The following is a 23,053-nucleotide window of genomic DNA, read 5'->3' on the forward strand; positions in this document are numbered from 1 at the left end:
GCACAAAAAATAATTATATATATATTTTTTAAGCCGTTTTAAAAAAATTAATTATTTTATTAAATCGCCCTTCCACTCTCTGCATCCCAGAGACTACATGTAGCCTCACCTCGGGACCTATACACACCCGCTAAGATTAGCAGCCCTATGTAGACACGCAGGTCAATCTGATCCATCCTTTTCCAGTTGTCTCCATATTTACAGAAATCCTCCAAATTTGCCTTCTCCAAGATAATTTTTTCGACGGCTGGTGTGATGAACATGTAGAATGTTGAGGTGATGTCCTGGGTAACTGCATGTCCTGTGGGCCCTGGGGTCATCCTTATGACATGTTGACTGCATGTCTTGTGGGCCCTGGAGTCGTCCTTCTGACATGTTGACTGCATGTCTTGTGGGCCCTGGGGTCATCCTTATGACATGTTGACTGCATGTCTTGTGGGCCCTGGGGTCATCCTTATGACATGTTGACTGCATGTCTTGTGGGCCCTGGGGTCATCCTTATGACATGTTGACTGCATGTCTTGTGGGCCCTGGGGTCATCCTTATGACATGTTGACTGCATGTCTTGTGGGCCCTGGGCCCTGGGGTCATCCTTATGACATGTTGACTGCATGTCTTGTGGGCCCTGGGGTCATCCTTATGACATGTTGACTGCATGTCTTGTGGGCCCTGGGGTTTCATCCTTATGACATGTTGTGCTGCCATCCTGCCCTGGTTGTCATATGGTGACAAGGACCATGTTATGTTGCTGTTATTTGACAAAAATGTCTCGTTCAGCTTGGGGGTTCTCTTCTTCATCTGAAGATGATACATCGTGGCTCTGGGTTGTAATTCTTCCCCATCTTCTTCAGATTCCTGCTCCTCTTCTAAATCATTGTTCTCTAGTTCCTCCTGGACATCTGATAAAATCTGATCTATGACCTGTTGGGCACTGAAACATGCACTCATGGCTTCAGCAAAGAGAGAGCTGGGGGGACTGTCATCTGCAGCACCTTTGTAGTCTCTGACTGCCTTTCCCATTAGTTAACAATGCTTTTAAGAAATGTTTATTTGGTCTGAAATTGTTTGAATTTTGTCTGTGAACTTGCGTCATGTGTGGGGTCGTGGAGGGGAGATGCTGCAGATGCTGCAGTCCAAATCGGAGATTTTTGGTTCCAACCGCCGTGTCTTTGTGAGACGCAGAGTAGGTGAACGGATGATCTCTGCATGTGTGGTTCCCACCGTGAAGCATGGAGGAGGTGGTGTTATGGTGTTTTGCTGGTGACACTGTCGGTGATGTATTTAGAATTCAAGGCACACTTAACCAGCATGGCTACCACAGCATCGGTAGCATTACGCCTTCCCATCTGGCGTGCGTTTAATGGGACTATCATTTGTTTTTTGACAGGACAACGACCCAACACACCTCCAGGCTGTGTAAGGGCTATTTGACCAAGAAGAAGAGTGATGGAGTGCTGCATCAGTTGACCTGGCCTCCACAATTACACAACCTCAACCAAATTGAGATAGTTTGGGTTGAGTCAGACCGCAGAGTGAAGGAAAAGCAGCCTACAAGTGCTCACCATGTGTGGGAACTGCTTCAATACTGTTGGAAAATCATTCCGGGTTAAACTGGTTGAGAGAATACCAAGAGTGTGCAAAGCTGTCATCAAGGCAAAGGGTGGCTATTTGAAGAATAAAATATTTTAATTTGTTTAATACTTTTTGGTTACTCCATGACTCCATGTGTTATTTCATAGTTTTGATGGCTTCACTCTTATGTAGAAAATAGTAAAAATAAAGAAAAACCCTTGAATGAGTAGGTGTTCTAAAACTTTTGACTGGTAGTGAGTGAGTGAGTGAGTGAGTGAGTGAGTGAGTGAGTGAGTGAGTGAGTGAGTGAGTGAGTGAGTGAGTGAGTACGTATATATATATACTTATTTTAAACCATGGCGTTATGGTTACCTCTAGCTGGACGGCACAGTTGTGGCAGCACACCATGTGTCCACAGGGGCAGAAGGCAGCGTCCATCTCCTCTTCACAGCACAGCATACACAGCAGAGCATCCTGAAGCTGCTGCAGCTTCTCCTCCAGAACCCGGCTCCTCTGGCACCCCTCACAGCCTCCTTCCCCCACCCCAGGGGACCGCGACGGGCTCTGCTCGCCGGACACACAGTCCCTTGCCATGCCGGCGTTGTAGAGCGCCCTGCGGCAGTGGTCGTAGACCTCCTTGGAGGTGCGTCGGATGTCGAAGACATACTTCTTGCCCAGGTCGATGCTCTCGTTGAGGAAGAGAGACGCCAGGTGACCCTTGAAGTCACGGCTGTACTGCATCATCACGTCGTTCGTCACCGTGTCACACCTGAAGGACAAGTAAACATCACAGTTATTGACCAAGTACACTAAAATCAATATTATAAAATGTTATTACACTGTGAAACTGGAGTGACTCCACATGTACAAGCCATGCTACATGCTACATGGTTGCTGACCTGTAGAAGGCATGTTGTTGGTGTGTAAGCCATGCTACATGCTACATGGTTGCTGACCTGTAGAAGGCATGTTGTTGGTATGTGAGCCATGCTACATGGTTGCTTACCTGTAGAAGGCATGTTGTTGGTGTGTAAGCCATGCTACATGCTACATGGTTGCTGACCTGTAGAAGGCATGTTGTTGGTATGTGAGCCATGCTACATGCTACATGGTTGCTTACCTGTAGAAGGCATGTTGTTGGTGTGTAAGCCATGCTACATGCTACATGGTTGCTGACCTGTAGAAGGCATGTTGTTGGTGTGTAAGCCATGCTACATGCTACATGGTTGCTGACCTGTAGAAGGCATGTTGTTGGTATGTGAGCCATGCTACATGCTAAATGGTTGCTGACCTGTAGAAGGCATGTTGTTGGTATGTAAACCATGCTACATGGTTGCTGACCTGTAGAAGGCATGTTGTTGGTATGTGAGCCATGCTACATGCTACATGGTTGCTGACCTGTAGAAGGCATGTTGTTGGTATGTGAGCCATGCTACATGCTACATGGTTGCTGACCTGTAGAAGGCGTGGGTCTCTGTGATGGCCCGGTACAGGCCGCTGGCAGCTCTGGTGCTTGTCATCTTAAACAGCAGGGCCACATCCTCACCACTGTCCTTAGTGATGGTCATGTACACATTCTTCCCTGACTGGGTGGCCATTTGGATGATGGGATAAATGATCCTAGAACAGAGGACAGAGAGTCATTGTAGGCTCTATATAACTTCATATCAAATGTCCAACAGCAGAGCATTGTCTTGTGTGTAAAGACCTGTAGATAGAACTACATAATCACATATTAACGGTGTCTAGACCTGTAGACAGAACTACACCGTGTAGTCCTTCTGTAGCTCAGTTGGTAGAGCATGGCGCTTGTAACGCCAGTGTAGTGGGTTCGATTCCCGGGACCACCCATACGTAGAATGTATGCACACATGACTGTAAGTCGCTTTGGATAAAAGCGTCTGCTAAATGGCATATTTTTTTTTTTTTTACATAATCACATATTAACGGTGTCTACGCTAACAGAAGCATGCTGAGTTTGTATAACCAGTCAGTGTTATATTTTCAACTCTGCTACATCTGTATACAAACACTGCACAGTAGAAAAAGACAGGAAGCCGACCTCAACTTTAGTTTCTTTTTTGTTGTTGTTGTTCAGTGCATCAACGAATAACATGTTTTGCAAACAGCACTGTCAGGTTAGTTTAATACCTGTTGGTGGGGGTGAAGTCAGGTTAGTTTAATACCTGTTGGTGGGGGTGAAGTCAGGTTAGTTTAATGAATATACCTGTTGGTGGGGGTGAAGTCAGGTTAGTTTAATGAATATACCTGTTGGTGGGGGTGAAGTCAGGTTAGTTTAATACCTGTTGGTGGGGGTGAAGTCAGGTTAGTTTAATACCTGTTGGTGGGGGTGAAGTCAGGTTAGTTTAATACCTGTTGATGGGGGTGAAGTCAGGTTAGTTTAATACCCAGGTTAGTTTAATACCTGTTGATGGGGGTGAAGTCAGGTTAGTTTAATACCTGTTGGTGGGGGTGAAGTCAGGTTAGTTTAATACCTGTTGGTGGGGGTGAAGTCAGGTTAGTTTAATACCTGTTGGTGGGGGTGAAGTCAGGTTAGTTTAATACCTGTTGGTGGGGGTGAAGTCAGGTTAGTTTAATACCTGTTGGTGGGGGTGAAGTCAGGTTAGTTTAATACCTGTTGGTGGGGGTGAAGTCAGGTTAGTTTAATACCTGTTGGTGGGGGTGAAGTCAGGTTAGTTTAATACCTGTTGATGGGGGTGAAGTCAGGTTAGTTTAATGAATATACCTGTTGGTGGGGGTGAAGTCAGGTTAGTTTAATACCTGTTGATGGGGGTGAAGTCAGGTCAGTGTAGTGAATTTACCTGTTGGTGGGGGTGAAGTCAGGTTAGTTTAGTGAATTTACCTGTTGGTGGGGGTGAAGTCAGGTTAGTTTAATGAATATACCTGTTGGTGGGGGTGAAGTCAGGTTAGTTTAATGAATTTACCTGTTGGTGAGGGTGAAGTCCTCCTGACAGATAGATACCCCTTCAGGGCCGACCCCTATAGCCAGCCTCTGTCCCTCTGAGTCCCTGGCCCAGTGCCACTCCACCCCGTAGTTCTCCAGGGAGGACACCAGCTGTAGGGCCTGGTACTCTGCTGACGCCTGGCTCAGACCCTCTAGCTCGCGGTGCTTCTCCTGGATGCTGCAGACGGACACGGCAGGACGGGACAGAAGAGTTACGTTTTCTGCTGTTAGGATTAAACACCCATAGGATTAAACATGTTTTCTACCTTCTATTTCAAATGCTGCCACCAAATAATCCCTGCTCGGTTTTCATTTTTTTAAATGTATTATTTATATATTTAAAAAAAAGATCTACGAAATAAAATGAACTAAAACTAATCAAAACACATGAGGAATGAGAACTGTACTTTAGTGCCCAGTAGTGAATGTATATAGCTGCAGGGCTAGCTGAGTCAGCAGCCTAGTGTTTTAGGGACAGATGTTGTGAATCCCATTTATATGCTGATTTGGGAGTATTTAGGCTCCTCCCACATCAAGGCCATAACAGAAGACCAAACCATGGTTTAGTCAGCTATTCAGATGGCCTTCACACATCAAAAAGGTTATATTTTCATCATCTTGTATCTATAGCAGTTCTACAAGTCAGCACAGAGAAGTACTTAGTAAGACATGGAATGCAGGTGGAGTCAAGTTACTCATTGCTTTGCTGACCTGTTGATGGTTGCCAGGTCAGGCTCCTGTCTGAAGATCTGGCTAGAGCAGTACTTGGCTGTGTTCTGGTTGTAGTCTCCGTACTCAGCCTGGGCTATTAGGGCACACAGCCCCTTGGCCTGCTCAGCCTCCATCTGCAGGCTGCCACTGTCCAGCTCCTCCTTTATGTGCAGGAAGAACATATGTCTGGAGGAGAGAGGGATGTGTAAAGGGTTATATGATGGACATGAGGAAGAACGAGAATACAACTTCACAAAACTGCCTCGTCATTGCACTGAAAAGAGGAACGAAGATAATCCTCTTTGTAGGCCCTAAATCTAGGTTGAAGATACCCAGGTTAGAACAACGTAATAACTAGTATCACTGGTCCTTTTGTCTAGAATTCTTCCTCATTTATGCAAAGAATTATGCGATATTAGAATGCTCTTGTTGTCATCTTCAACATAGTCGTAAAAGAGGAAGAACAAGAATACAGCTTAACTGGTGATGGTAAACTAGCCCTCTGTGCCTCCTCAAAACAGGAAGTTGCACTGAATATAGGAGTGAAGATAGCCTTCTTTATAAAATGACAGTTCTCTCATGCCTGCTACGAGCGCTTGACCTTTCTGTCCACAGGGTCAGCTATCCATCGTATTGCTCCAGTGAGGAATGTGGGCGGCAGAATTGCTGGTACAGGCAGGTCACGACCCCAGACTGTCCCATGTGATAAACAGGAAGCCAGTTTAAACTTAACAAACTCAGTCTGTGCTTCACTCCAATGTATACTACTATGGTGTAACGGCACAGTGTCGGAGGTGTAACTGAAAGTCATAATGAAAGTCTTGAACCGTGTACCTGAACATGTCAAAGCATACTTAAGTTTCTGAGTTGAAGAACAGTGCGGGGGTGCACTGGTCTCTGGTATAACATCACATATCCACTGGTCTCTGGTATAACATCACATATCCACTGGTCTCTGGTATAACATCACATATCCACTGGTCTCTGGTATAACATCACATATCCACTGGTCTCTGGTATAACATCACATATCCACTGGTCTCTGGTCTAACATCAGATATCCACTGGTCTCTGGTCTAACATCACATATCCACTGGTCTCTGGTATAACATCACATATCCACTGGTCTCTGGTCTAACATCACATATCCACTGGTCTCTGGTATAACATCACATATCCACTGGTCTCTGGTATAACATCACATATCCACGGGTATAACATCACATATCCACTGGTCTCTGGTATAACATCACATATCCACTGGTCTCTGGTATAACATCACATATCCACTGGTCTCTGGTATAACATCACATATCCACTGGTCTCTGGTATAACATCACATATCCACTGGTCTCTGGTATAACATCACATATCCACTGGTCTCTGGTATAACATCACATATCCACTGGGTATAACATCACATATCCACTGGTCTCTGGTATAACATCACATATCCACTGGTCTCTGGTATAACATCACATATCCACTGGTCTCTGGTATAACATCACATATCCACTGGTCTAGTATAACATCACATATCCACTGGTATAACATCACATATCTCTGGGTATAACATCACATATCCACTGGTCTCTGGTATAACATCACATATCCACTGGTCTAACATCACATATCCACTGGTCTCTGGTATAACATCACATATCCACTGGTCTCTGGTATAACATCACATATCCACTGGTCTCTGGTATAACATCACATATCCACTGGTCTCTGGTATAACATCACATATCCACTGGTCTCTGGTATAACATCACATATCCACTGGTCTCTGGTATAACATCACATATCCACTGGTCTCTAGTATAACATCACATATCCACTGGTATAACATCACATATCCACTGGTCTCTGGTATAACATCACATATCCACTGGTCTCTGGTATAACATCACATATCCACTGGTCTCTGGTATAACATCACATATCCACTGGTCTCTGGTATAACATCACATATCCACTGGTATAACATCACATATCCACTGGTCTCTGGTATAACATCACATATCCACTGGTATAACATCAGATATCCACTGGTTTCTGGTATAACATCACATATCCACTGGTCTCTGGTATAACATCACATATCCACTGGTCTCTGGTATAACATCACATATCCACTGGTCTCTGGTATAACATCACATATCCACTGGTATAACATCACATATCCACTGGTCTCTGGTATAACATCACATATCCACTGGTCTCTGGTATAACATCACATATCCACTGGTCTCTGGTATAACATCACATATCCACTGGTCTCTGGTATAACATCACATATCCACTGGTCTCTGGTATAACATCACATATCCACTGGTCTCTGGTATAACATCACATATCCACTGGTCTCTGGTATAACATCACATATCCACTGGTCTCTGGTATAACATCACATATCCACTGGTCTCTGGTATAACATCACATATCCACTGGTCTCTGGTATAACATCACATATCCACTGGTCTCTGGTATAACATCACATATCCACTGGTCTCTGGTATAACATCACATATCCACTGGTCTCTGGTCTAACATCACATATCCACTGGTATAACATCACATATCCACTGGTATAACATCACATATCCTTCCTGTTTGGCCCTGTCCGGGGGTGTCCTCGGATGGGGCCACAGTGTCTCCTGACCCCTCCTGTCTCAGCCTCCAGTATTTATGCTGCAGTAGTTTATGTGTCGGGGGGCTAGGGTCAGTTTGTTTATCTGGAGTACTTCTCCTGTCCTATTCGGTGTCCTGTGTAAATCTAAGTGTGCGTTCTCTAATTCTCTCCTTCTCTCTTTCTTTCTCTCTCTCGGAGGACCTGAGCCCTAGAACCATGCCCCAGGACTACCTGACATGATGACTCCTTGCTGTCCCCAGTCCACCTGGCCATGCTGCTGCTCCAGTTTCAACTGGCCTGGGCCCTAGGACCATGTCCCAGGACTACCTGACATGAGGACTCCTTGCTGTCCCCAGTCCACCTGGCCATGCTCCTGCTCCAGTTTCAACTGACCTGAGCCCTAGGACCGTGCCCCAGGACTACCTGACATGATGGCTCCTTGCTGTCCCCAGTCCACCTGACTGTGCTGCTGCTCCAGTTTCAACTGTTCTGCCTTATTATTATTTGACCATGCTGGTCATTTATGAACATTTGAACATCTTGGTCATGTTCTGTTATAATCTCCACCCGGCACAGCCAGAAGAGGACTGGCCACCCCACATAGCCCGGTTCCTCTCTAGGTTTCTTCCTAGGTTTTGGCCTTTCTAGGGAGTTTTTCCTAGCCACCGTGCTTTTACACCTGCATTGTTTGCTGTTTGGGGTTTTAGGCTGGGTTTCTGTACAGCACTTTGAGATATCAGCTGACGTACGAAGGGCTATATAAATAAATTTGATTTGATTTGATTTGATTTGACATATCCACTGGTCTCTGGTATAACATCACATGTGCACTGGTCTCTGGTATAACATCACATATCCACTGGTCTCTGGTCTAACATCACATATCCACTGGTCTCTGGTCTAACATCACATATCCACTGGTCTCTGGTATAACATCACATATCCACTGGTATAACATCACATATCCACTGGTCTCTAGTATAACATCACATATCCACTGGTCTCTGGTATAACATCACATATCCACTGGTCTCTGGTATAACATCACATATCCACTGGTGTAACATCACATATCCACATATCCACTGGTATAACATCACATATCCACTGGTCTCTGGTATAACATCACATATCCACTGGTCTCTGGTATAACATCACATATCCACTGGTCTCTGGTATAACATCACATATCCACTGGTCTCTAGTATAACATCACATATCCACTGGTCTCTGGTATAACATCACATATCCACTGGTCTCTGGTATAACATCACATATCCACTGGTCTCTGGTATAACATCACATATCCACTGGTATAACATCAGATATCCACTGGTCTCTAGTATAACATCACATATCCACTGGTCTCTAGTATAACATCACATATCCACTGGTCTCTGGTATAACATCACATATCCACTGGTATAACATCACATATCCACTGGTCTCTAGTATAACATCACATATCCACTGGTATAACATCACATATCCACTGGTCTCTAGTATAACATCACATATCCACTGGTATAACATCACATATCCACTGGTCTCTGGTATAACATCACATATCCACTGGTCTCTAGTATAACATCACATATCCACTGGTATAACATCACATATCCACTGGTCTCTAGTATAACATCACATATCCACTGGTATAACATCACATATCCACTGGTCTCTGGTATAACATCACATATCCACTGGTATAACATCACATATCCACTGGTCTCTGGTATAACATCACATATCCACTGGTCTCTGGTATAACATCACATATCCACTGGTCTCTGGTATAACATCACATATCCACTGGTATAACATCACATATCCACTGGTATAACATCACATATCCACTGGTCTCTAGTATAACATCACATATCCACTGGTATAACATCACATATCCACTGGTCTCTGGTATAACATCACATATCCACTGGTCTCTAGTATAACATCACATATCCACTGGTATAACATCACATATGCACTGGTCTCTAGTATAACATCACATATGCACTGGTCTCTGGTATAACATCACATATCCACTGGTCTCTAGTATAACATCACATATCCACTGGTATAACATCACATATGCACTGGTCTCTGGTATAACATCACATATGCACTGGTCTCTGGTATAACATCACATATCCACTGGTCTCTGGTATAACATCACATATCCACTGGTCTCTGGTATAACATCACATATCCACTGGTCTCTGGTATAACATCACATATCCACTGGTCTCTGGTATAACATCACATATCCACTGGTCTCTGGTATAACATCACATATCCACTGGTATAACATCACATATCCACTGGTCTCTGGTATAACATCAGATATCCACTGGTATAACATCACATATCCACTGGTCTCTGGTATAACATCATATATCCACTGGTCTCTGGTATAACATCACATATCCACTGGTCTCTAGTATAACATCACATATCCACTGGTCTCTGGTATAACATCACATATCCACTGGTCTCTGGTATAACATCACATATCCACTGGTCTCTGGTATAACATCACATATCCACTGGTCTCTAGTATAACATCACATATCCACTGGTCTCTGGTATAACATCACATATCCACTGGTCTCTGGTATAACATCACATATCCACTGGTCTCTGGTATAACATCACATATCCACTGGTCTCTGGTATAACATCACATATCCACTGGTCTCTGGTATAACATCACATATCCACTGGTCTCTGGTATAACATCACATATCCACTGGTCTCTGGTATAACATCACATATCCACTGGTCTCTGGTATAACATCACATATCCACTGGTCTCTGGTATAACATCACATATCCATAACATCACATATCCACTGGTCTCTGGTATAACATCACATATCCACTGGTCTCTGGTATAACATCACATATCCACTGGTCTCTGGTATAACATCACATATCCACTGGTCTCTGGTATAACATCACATATCCACTGGTCTCTGGTATAACATCACATATCCACTGGTCTCTGGTATAACATCACATATCCACTGGTCTCTGGTATAACATCACATATCCACTGGTCTCTGGTATAACATCACATATCCACTGGTCTCTGGTATAACATCACATATCCACTGGTCTCTGGTATAACATCACATATCCACTGGTCTCTGGTATAACATCACATATCCACTGGTATAACATCACATATCCACTGGTCTCTGGTATAACATCACATATCCACTGGTATAACATCACATATCCACTGGTCTCTGGTATAACATCAGATATCCACTGGTATAACATCACATATCCACTGGTCTCTGGTATAACATCATATATCCACTGGTCTCTGGTATAACATCACATATCCACTGGTCTCTGGTATAACATCACATATCCACTGGTATAACATCACATATCCACTGGTCTAACATCATATATCCACTGGTCTCTGGTATAACATCACATATCCACTGGTCTCTGGTATAACATCACATATCCACTGGTATAACATCACATATCTACTGGTCTCTGGTATAACATCACATATCCACTGGTCTCTGGTATAACATCACATATCCACTGGTCTCTGGTATAACATCACATATCCACTGGTCTCTGGTATAACATCACATATCCACTGGTCTCTGGTATAACATCACATATCCACTGGTCTCTGGTATAACATCACATATCCACTGGTATAACATCACATATCCACTGGTCTCTGGTATAACATCACATATCCACTGGTCTCTGGTATAACATCACATATCCACTGGTCTCTGGTATAACATCACATATCCACTGGTATAACATCACATATCCACTGGTATAACATCACATATCCACTGGTCTCTGGTATAACATCAGATATCCACTGGTCTCTGGTATAACATCACATATCCACTGGTATAACATCACATATCCACTGGTCTCTGGTATAACATCACATATCCACTGGTATAACATCACATATCCACTGGTCTCTGGTATAACATCACATATCCACTGGTCTCTGGTATAACATCACATATCCACTGGTCTCTGGTATAACATCACATATCCACTGGTCTCTGGTATAACATCACATATCCACTGGTATAACATCACATATCCACTGGTCTCTGGTATAACATCACATATCCACTGGTATAACATCACATATCCACTGGTCTCTCGTTACAGTCATAACATTGACATCCAGTAGCTGATTTGGTTCTGGGTGCTGAGATTAGGCTAGATATCTACATATCTGCTGCATTGAATTTATAGCAGGTATATGAATCTACAGTACATAGCCTACAGTGGGTATATGAATCTACAGTACGTAGCCTACAGTGGGTATATGAATCTACAGCCTACAGTAGGTATATAGCCTACAGTGGGTATATGAATCTACAGCCTACAGTAGGTATATAGCCTACAGTGGGTATATGAATCTACAGCCTACAGTAGGTATATTCATGTATGTTTCATGGCTCTAGTTCTAAAGATGTAGCCTATCAAGTCCTAACAGGCTCCCGTTAGACAATGTAGGTAGAGGACTGATAGTCACAGACAGGACACCTATAGGTAGAGGACTGACAGTCACAGACAAGACACCTATAGGTAGAAGACTGACAGTCACAGACAAGACACCTATAGGTACAGGACTGACAGTCACAGACAAGACACCTATAGGTACAGGACTGACAGTCACAGACAAGACACTGTAGGTAGAGGACTGACAGTCACAGACAAGACACCGTAGGTAGAGGACTGACAGTCACAGACAAGACACCTATAGGTAGAGTACTGACAGTCACAGACAAGACACCTATAGGTAGAGGACTGACAGTCACAGACAAGACACTGTAGGTACAGGACTGACAGTCACAGACAAGACACTGTAGGTACAGGACTGACAGTCACAGACAAGACACTGTAGGTACAGGACTGACAGTCACAGACAAGACACTGTAGGTAGAGGACTGACAGTCACAGACAAGACACCTATAGGTAGAGGACTGACAGTCACAGACAAGACAACACATTGTAGCAGCTGTTTTGACAAAATGGTTTTACTCATTATGAATTTTAAAATGGAAACCACCAACTCTCAACAACACATTCTCCCATGGTGCCGCTCAGCTGTAGGACAGATGAGGTGCTGAATGCTCTCCGGAACTGTTGCTATGTGAACTCTGCCCTGCAAGTTGATATCAGCAGAACATCCTATTTAAACAGCTTGTATGCAGTACAATGTGATAAAGCAGTGGGTGTTTAGCTAGTGGGGCTCTCAGCTGAAGCCAACAGGATGGATGCCTGCTTGGATGAACAATGGCTAGTACCGTGTGTTCTCACTCTCAGCCAGCCAGGAGGTAAGGGGGTGGCTGGATGTAGGGGACTGTGCATGCTGAGCCTGCAGGATGCATGGCTCTCATTGTCAGTGAGTGTGGAGCTGCATGTGGACTGCTGACAGACCGAGGGCCTCTCCCCTCTCTTGTTTGCCCAACTCTTTCAGGGCCAGCAGAGCACGTGCTTAAGACATGACTTACATAAGCCTCCTGTTGAATTGATTCAACCAATCAAACGTTGTTGTTATGATTCCCAAGGTGTGTTATTTTACTTTTGGAATAATCTGAAGGCTGAGTTATTTAGTAGCACTATAAATTTACCACATTATTCATCAAATGTAAAATATATATATATATATATATATATATATATATATATATATATATATATACTTATTGGGCTACAGCCAATACTTTGTTGTTATCTGCGATACATGGTTCATGTTCCATCGTTTGCAGTGTTTCCTCGTGTCAACCCTACTCACGCTAAGGCTGAGAACACACCAGTACGGTGTTAGCCCATCTAGCAGACAAGGTGAATTTATTTTTTCTTCTTCTTTTATAAATAAAAAACTAAAACCCCCACAAAAAAACGAATTTGTACTATTAGTATGGCTGATCCTTAACACATTTCACATTTAATCCATCTGCTGAATGTGACAAAAAAATAAACAATTGTTACAAAAAAAAACATGACACTTTATGATCTTGCCACCTGCATATTAGCCTGCATATTAGCCTGCATATTATACTGCATATTATACTGCATATTAGCCTGCATATTATACTGCATATTATACTGCATATTAGCCTGCATATTAGCCTGCATATTAGCCTGCATATTAGCCTGCATATTAGCCTGCATATTAGCCTGCATATTAGCCTGCATATTAGCCTGCATATTAGCCTGCATATTATACTGCATATTATACTGCATATTATACTGCATATTATACTGCATATTAGCCTGCATATTAGCCTGCATATTATACTGCATATTATACTGCATATTAGCCTGCATATTAGCCTGCATATTAGCCTGCATATTAGCCTGCATATTAGCCTGCATATTAGCCTGCATATTATACTGCATATTAGACTGCATATTAGACTGCATATTAGACTGCATATTAGACTGCATATTAGCCTGCATATTATACTGCATATTAGACTGCATATTAGACTGCATATTAGACTGCATATTAGACTGCATATTAGCCTGCATATTATACTGCATATTATACTGCATATTAGCCTGCATATTAGCCTGCATATTATACTGCATATTAGCCTGTATATTAGACTGCATATTAGCCTGCATATTAGCCTGCATATTAGCCTGCATATTGGCCTGCATATTATACTGCATATTAGCCTGCATATTAGCCTGCATATTAGCCTGCATATTAGCCTGCATATTAGCCTGCATATTATACTGCATATTAGCCTGCATATTAGCCTGCATATTATACTGCATATTAGCCTGCATATTAGCCTGCATATTAGCCTGCATATTATATTAGCCTGCATATTATACTGCATATTAGCCTGCATATTAGCCTGCATATTAGCCTGCATATTATACTGCATATTAGACTGCATATTATACTGCATATTAGACTGCATATTAGACTGCATATTAGCCTGCATATTATACTGCATATTAGCCTGCATATTAGCCTGCATATTATACTGCATATTAGCCTGTATATTAGACTGCATATTAGCCTGCATATTAGACTGCATATTAGCCTGCATATTAGCCTGCATATTCGACTGCATATTAGCCTGCATGCTCACATTAGGTGTATTTGCCCATGTTAGGCTATGAGAATGAATAATTTAATCTACGTAGTCCTACTGTACATTAAGAAATGATATGAATTTCCACGTAGATTACAGGATGTAGGCTACACTACGACAGAGGATTAAAAGCATCTGTCGTTTTCTGTTAAATTGACTTTCTCAATCCTTTGTTTAGCCAGAGAAGTTGTCCTTACTGGTTATGTTAAGGTTTCAGACATTCTTTCCCACAACTGTCAGTTATGCAATGTGTCTTTTCTGAAGTTCAGCATTTCAGATATGCCGTGTCAGCCATGTTATTACTACAGGCCTCGTGTCAGCTGTGTTATTAGTACAGGCCTCGTGTCAGCCGTGTTATTACTACAGGCCTCGTGTCAGCTGTGTTATTACTACAGGCCTCGTGTCAGCCGTGTTATTACTACAGGCCTCGTGTCAGCCGTGTTATTACTACAGGCCTCGTGTCAGCCGTGTTATTACTACAGGCCTCGTGTCAGCCGTGTTATTAGTACAGGCCTCGTGTCAGCTGTGTTATTACTACAGGCCTCGTGTCAGCCGTGTTATTAGTACAGGCCTCGTGTCAGCTGTGTTATTAGTACAGGCCTCGTGTCAGCTGTGTTATTACTACAGGCCTCGTGTCAGCTGTGTTATTACTACAGGCCTCGTGTCAGCTGTGTTATTACTACAGGCCTCGTGTCAGCTGTGTTATTACTACAGGCCTCGTGTCAGCTGTGTTATTACTACAGGCCTCGTGTCAGCTGTGTTATTAGTACAGGCCTAACCTACTGTATGTACTGTGACTGTCTCAAGACCAAACTATAATGAACAAAATTAAAAACACAACCATTTTACCTTGTTACAGTTCATATAAGGCAATCAGTCAATTGAAATTAATTCATTAGGTCCTAATCTATGATTACACATGACTGGGCAGTGGAGCAGCCATGGATGGGACTGTGAAGGCATAGGCCCACCCTCTGGGGAGCCTGGCCAAGCCAATCAGAATGAGTTTTACCCCACAAAAAGGCTTTATTGAAGACAGAAATACTCAGCAGTTTCATCAGCTGTCCGGGTGGCTGGTTTCAGACGATCCCGCAGGTGAAGAAGCCAGATGTGGTCCTGGACTGGCGTGTTACACATGGTCTACGGGTTTGAGGCCGGTTGATTGTACTGCCAAATTCTCAAGGAGAAGGCTTGTGGTAGAGAAATTAACATTAACATTCTCTGGCAACAGCTCTGGTGGACATTCCTGCAGTAAGCATGCCAATTGCACACTCCATCATCTTGAGACATGGCATTGTGTTTGTCTAACAAAACTGCACATTTTAGAGTAGCCTTTTATTGTCCCCAGCACATGGTGCACTTACGTAATGATCATGCCTTTTAATAATCTTCTTGATATGCCACACCTGTCAGGTGGATGTATTATCTTGGCAAAGGAGAAATGCTCACTGAGAGGGATGTAAACAAATTTCTGCACCAAATTTGAAATACATTTTTAAAAATGATCCGATATGGAACATTTATAGGATCTTCTATTTCATGCTGCATTTATAATTGTTCAGCCTACATATGTCAGTTAGATTTAATTCAACACTGTCATTCTGTTCAAGTATATGGGCTGTCAGTGTGGAAGTGTTTAAAGATTTAATTCAACACTGTCATTCTGTTCAAGTGTCCTCCTGTAGCAACAGCCCAGTGTATTAAAGTAACCCTCTGACTGACTGCAGTGTCCTCCTGTAGCAACAGCCCAGTGTGTTAAAGTAACCCTCTGACTGACTGCAGTGTCCTCCTGTAGCAACAGCCCAGTGTGTTAAAGTAACCCTCTGACTGACTGCAGTGTCCTCCTGTAGCAACAGCCCAGTGTGTTAAAGTAACCCTCTGACTGACTGCAGTGTCCTCCTGTAGCAACAGCCCAGTGTGTTAAAGTAACCCTCTGACTGACTGCAGTGACTCCTCCTGTAGCAACAGCCCAGTGTATTAAAGTAACCCTCTGACTGACTGCAGTAACCCTCTGACTGACTAATCCTCCTGTAGCAACAGCCCAGTGTGTATTAAAGTAACCCTCTGACTGACTGCAGTGTCCTCCTGTAGCAACAGCCCAGTGTGTTAAAGTAACCCTCTGACTGACTGCAGTATCCTCCTGTAGCAACAGCCCAGTGTGTTAAAGTAACCCTCTGACTGACTGCAGTATCCTCCTGTAGCAACAGCCCAGTGTGTTAAAGTAACAGTCTGATGGCACTTGGCTCAGGGCCAAGCTATAAAGGGACATTTTAAAACTGTTGGAGCAGAAAAATATTCCCAAGGGATTGTGGTCCGCATGCAGCTTGTGTCAACTCTAAATTGATGTTGTTGTGAATTTCCTGTTACTTTAAAAGGCTGTAGTGGCACTCCTTCCAGGAGTTGACTTTAAAGCAACAATTGGCTGACTGTCTGTAGCCTGGTTACAAACCCCTGCCCATGATTCTGCTGCCTGACCCCTGACCTAGTTTCTGGAGTGAATACTGTACAAACACACACCTCATAGTGACATGATCCCGATCCCTTCAATGAGAATGGGTTGGTTGATCACTGGAGGACAACATTCCATATTGAAAGTCTTTGCTATTGGTCACATACACATGGTTATCAGATGTTATTGGTCACATACACATGGTTAGCAGATGTTATTGGTCACATACACATGGTTATCAGATGTTATTGGTCACATGGTTATCAGATGTTATTGGTCACACATGGTTAGCAGATGTTATTGGTCACATGGTTATTGGTCACATACACATGGTTAGCAGATGTTATTGGTCACATACACATGGTTAGCAGATGTTATTGGTCACATACACATGGTTATCAGATGTTATTGGTCACATACACATGGTTATCAGATGTTATTGGTCACATACACATGGTTAGCAGATGTTATTGGTCACATACACATGGTTAGCAGATGTTATTGGTCACATACACATGGTTAGCAGATGTTATTGGTCACATACACATGGTTATCAGATGTTATTGGTCACATACACATGGTTATCAGATGTTATTGGTCACATACACATGGTTATCAGATGTTATTGGTCACATACACATGGTTATCAGATGTTATTGGTCACATACACGGTTAGCAGATGTTATTGGTCACATACACATGGTTATCAGATGTTATTGGTCACATACACATGGTTATCAGATGTTATTGGTCACATACACATGGCAAAGTGTGTTTATATAATTTCTAACTTGTTTACAATATCTGCTAGTTAGTTTTTGCTACCATGAGGGTTTTAGCAGGCACAAGCAAGCTAACTGAGGATTGTTAATTCACCCGTTTCATGTTAAAACATTTATCTTACAAAGGAGTTGTTTAATCTAACGGTGTCACTATTCATCTGTACATGGAATTGTATTTGTTGTTTTTTAATACTCATATTTATCTCATCTTTACAAGAAAATGCCACGGGCCCCATCTGATGTGTGGAGACATTTCACTGCAGCTGATGAAGAAGGAAAAGCTGTGTACATTTCCAAATACTGTGCCAAATCATATGTGAAGAATGCAACAATGATGCAGTATCATCTGACCAAGTGCATAACGTTCCCTCAGCGCTCACAACAAGCAACTGACAAACATCCCTCTACTTCTATTGGAGCAGAACATTATGAAGCAGACACCATATCAACAGCTCATGGTTCTCCTGGAATCAGACACCTTATCAACAGCTCATGGTTCTCCTGGAATCAGACACCATATCAACAGCTCATGGTTCTCCTGGAATCAGACACCATATCAACAGCTCATGGTTCTCCTGGAATCAGACACCATATCAACAGCTCATGGTTCTCCTGGAATCAGACACCTTATCAACAGCTCATGGTTCTCCTGGAATCAGACACCTTATCAACAGCTCATGGTTCTCCTGGAATCAGACACCTTATCAACAGCTCATGGTTCTCCTGGAAGCAGACACCTTATCAACAGCTCATGGTTCTCCTGGAATCAGACACCTTATCAACAGCTCATGATTCTCCTGGAATCAGACACCTTATCAACAGCTCATGATTCTCCTGGAATCAGACACCTTATCAACAGCTCATGGTTCTCCTGGAATCAGACACCTTATAAACAGCTCATGATTCTCCTGGAATCAGACACCTTATCAACAGCTCATGATTCTCCTGGAATCAGACACCTTATCAACAGCTCATGATTCTCCTGGAATCAGACACCTTATCAACAGCTCATGATTCTCCTGGAATCAGACACCTTATCAACAGCTCATGGTTCTCCTGGAATCAGACGTTGTTTAACTCAATGGAGGAACGTAGTCAGATAAATGCTGATGAATGTCTTGCTCAAGCTGTGTATGCAACTGGTTCACCTCTGATGCTCACAGGCAATGTGTGTTGGAAGAGATTTCTGAATGTTCTTCTCCCAGCATACACCCCTCCAACCAGACATGCTTTATCTACTCATTTGCTGGATGCAGAGTTCAAGTGAAGGTCAAGCAAATCATAGAGAAAGCAGGCTATTGCAATCAGCTCTGATGGGTGGTTGAATATTTTTATTTATTTTACCTTTATTTAACTAGGCAAGTCAGTTAAGAACAAATTCTTATGTCTCCATATGATATGGTAAAAGGTTTATGTTTCATTTTCAATGACGGCCTAGGAACAGTGGGTTAACTGCCTGTTCATTTGCAATTATGTCTAATTATGATAAGGTAAAAGGTTTATGTTTCTGTCTCCATATGATATGGTAAAAGGTTTATGTTTCTGTCTCCATATGATATGGTAAAAGGTTTATGTTTCTGTCTCCATATGATATGGTAAAAGGTTTATGTTTCTGTCTCCATATGATATGGTAAAAGGTTTATGTTTCTGTCTCCATATGATATGGTAAAAGGTTTATGTTTCTGTCTCCATATGATATGGTAAAAGGTTTATGTTTCTGTCTCCATATGATATGGTAAAAGGTTTATGTTTCTGTCTCCATATGATATGGTAAAAGGTTTATGTTTCTGTCTCCATATGATATGGTAAAAGGTTTATGTTTCTGTCTCCATATGATATGGTAAAAGGTTTATGTTTCTGTCTCCATATGATATGGTAAAGGTTTATGTTTCTGTCTCCATATGATATGGTAAAAGGTTTATGTTTCTGTCTCCATATGATATGGTAAATATGTTTCTGTCTCCAGTGGTAAAAGGCAAAAAAGTATTTAGTCAGCCACCAATTGTGCAAGTTCTCCCACTTAAAAAGATGAGAGGCCTGTAATTTTCATCATAGGTACACTTCAACTATGACAGACAAAATGAGAGAAAAAAAATCCAGAAAATCACATTGTAGGATTTTTAATGATTTTATTTGCAAATTATGGTGGAAAATAAGTATTTGGTCAATAACAAAAGTTTATCTCAATACTTTGTTATATACCCTTTGTTGGCAATGACAGAGGTCAAACGTTTTCTGTAAGTCTTCACAAGGTTTTCACACACTGTTGCTGGTATTTTGGCCCATTCCTCCATGCAGATCTCCTCTAGAGCAGTGAGGTTTTGGGGCTGTTGCTGGGCAACACGGACTTTCAACTCCCTCCAAAGATTTTCTATGGGGTTGAGATCTGGAGACTGGCTAGGCCACTCCAGGACCTTGAAATGCTTCTTACGAAGCCATTCGGTGTGTTTGGGATCATTGTCATGCTGAAAGACCCAGCCACGTTTAATCTTCAATGCCGTTGCTGATGGAAGGAGGTTTTCACTCAAAATCTCACGATACATGGCCCCATTCATTCCTTCCTTTACACGGATCAGTCGTCCTGGTCCCTTTGCAGAAAAACAGCCCCAACGCATGGTGTTTCCACCCCCATGCTTCACAGTAGGCATGGTGTTCTTTGGATGCAACTCAGCATTCTTTGTCCTCCAAACATGACGAGTTGAGTTTTTACCAGAAAGTTATATTTTGGTTTCATCTGACCATATGGTATTCTCCCAATCTTCTTCTGGATCATCCAAATGCTCTCTAGCAAACTTCAGACGGGCCTGGACATGTACTGGCTTAAGCAGGGGGACACGTCTGGCACTGCAGGATTTGAGTCCCTGGCGGCGTAGTGTGTTACTGATGGTAGGCTTTGTTACTTTAGTCCCAGCTCTCTGCAGGTCATTCACTAGGTTCCCCCGTGTGGTTCTGGGATTTTTGCTCACCGTTCTTGTGATCATTTTGACCCCACAGGGTGAGATCTTGCGTGGCCCCAGATCGAGGAGATTCAGTGGTCTTGTATGTCTTCCATTTCCTAATAATTGCTCCCACAGTTGATTTGTTCAAAGCAAGCTGCTTACCTATTGCAGATTCAGTCTTCCCAGGCTGGTGCAGGTCTACAATTTTGTTTCTGGTGTCCTTTGACAGCTCTTTGGTCTTGGCCAGAGTGGAGTTTGGAGTGTGACTGTTTGAGGTTGTGGACAGGTGTCTTTTATACTGATAACAAGTTCAAACAGGTGCCATTAATACAGGTAATGAGTGGAGGACAGAGGAGCCTCTTAAAGAAGAAGTTACAGGTCTGTGAGAGCCAGAAATCTTGCTTGTTTGTAAGTGACCAAATACTTATTTTCCACCATAATTTGCAAATAAATTCCTAAAAAATCCTACAATGTGATTTTCTGGATTTTTTTTCTCATTTTGTCCGTCATAGTTGAAGTGTACGTATGATGAAAATTACAGGCCTCTCTCATCTTTTTAATTGGGAGAACTTGCACAATTGGTGGCTGACTAAATACTTTTTTGCCCCACTGTATATCCAATGCAAAAAAAACACATCTAAATATAAATGGTATTCATATGAATTAGTATATATTTCCGTGAATTCCCATATATTCCCATTAATTCCCACGGAAAGTTTTCACCTCTGAATATTCCACAAAATATGCAACCCTACTGAGGACTCATCCTGAATAAAAGTCATATACAGTAGATTCCTGAACTAGCCTGAGGACTCATCCTGAATAACTGTCACATACAGTAGGTTCCTGAACTAGCCTGAGGACTCATCCTGAATAACGGTCACATAGAGTAGGTTCCTGAACTAGCCTGAATAACGGTCACATACAGTAGATTCCTGAACCAGCCTGAGGACTCATCCTGAATAAAAGTCATATACAGTAGATTCCTGAACTAGCCTGAGGACTCATCCTGAATAAAAGTCACATACAGTAGGTTCCTGAACTAGCCTGAGGACTCATCCTGAATAACGGTCACATACAGTAGGTTCCTGAACTAGCCTGAATAACTGTCACATACAGTAGGTTCCTGAACTAGCCTGAATAACGGTCACATACAGTAGATTCCTGAACCAGCCTGAGGACTCATCCTGAATAAAAGTCACATACAGTAGGTTCCTGAACTAGCCTGAGGACTCATCCTGAATAACGGTCACATACAGTAGGTTCCTGAACTAGCCTGAGGACTCATCCTGAATAACTGTCACATACAGTAGGTTCTGAACTAGCCTGAGGACTCATCCTGAATAACTGTCACATACAGTAGGTTCCTGAACTAGCCTGAATAAAAGTCACATAAAGTAGGTTCCTGAACTAGCCTGAGGACTCATCCTGAATAACTGTCACATACAGTAGGTTCCTGAACTAGCCTGAATAAAAGTCACATACAGTAGGTTCCTGAACTAGCCTGAGGACTCATCCTGAATAACTGTCACATACAGTAGGTTCCTGAACTAGCCTGAATAAAAGTCACATACAGTAGGTTCCTGAACTAGCCTGAGGACTCATCCTGAATAACTGTCACATACAGTAGGTTCCTGAACTAGCCTGAGGACTCATCCTGAATAAAAGTCACATACAGTAGGTTCCTGAACTGTCCTGAGGACTCATCCTGAATAACTGTCACATACAGTAGGTTCCTGAACTAGCCTGAGGACTCATTCTGAATAAAAGTCACATACAGTAGGTTCCTGAACTAGCCTGAGGACTCATCCTGAATAAAAGTCACATACAGTAGGTTCCTGAACTAGCCTGAATAAAAGTCACATACAGTAGGTTC

At 42.5% G+C, this 23,053-nt stretch overlaps 1 protein-coding gene across 1 annotated transcript in view; it reads right to left on the minus strand.

Annotated features, from left to right (window-relative positions):
* The window catches only part of LOC124024832 (E3 ubiquitin-protein ligase MYLIP-A-like), a 28,565-nt gene that overhangs the window by 2,378 nt on the left and 3,134 nt on the right, over positions 1 to 23,053 (minus strand). The window contains 4 exon segments of the mRNA XM_046338597.1: positions 1,945 to 2,341; positions 3,028 to 3,192; positions 4,518 to 4,715; positions 5,249 to 5,434. Of these exon segments, the coding sequence (XP_046194553.1) occupies positions 1,945 to 2,341; positions 3,028 to 3,192; positions 4,518 to 4,715; positions 5,249 to 5,434 (946 nt within the window).

The sequence above is a fragment of the Oncorhynchus gorbuscha genome, unplaced genomic scaffold, assembly GCF_021184085.1.
Source record: "Oncorhynchus gorbuscha isolate QuinsamMale2020 ecotype Even-year unplaced genomic scaffold, OgorEven_v1.0 Un_scaffold_2021, whole genome shotgun sequence".
NCBI lineage: Eukaryota > Metazoa > Chordata > Actinopteri > Salmoniformes > Salmonidae > Oncorhynchus > Oncorhynchus gorbuscha.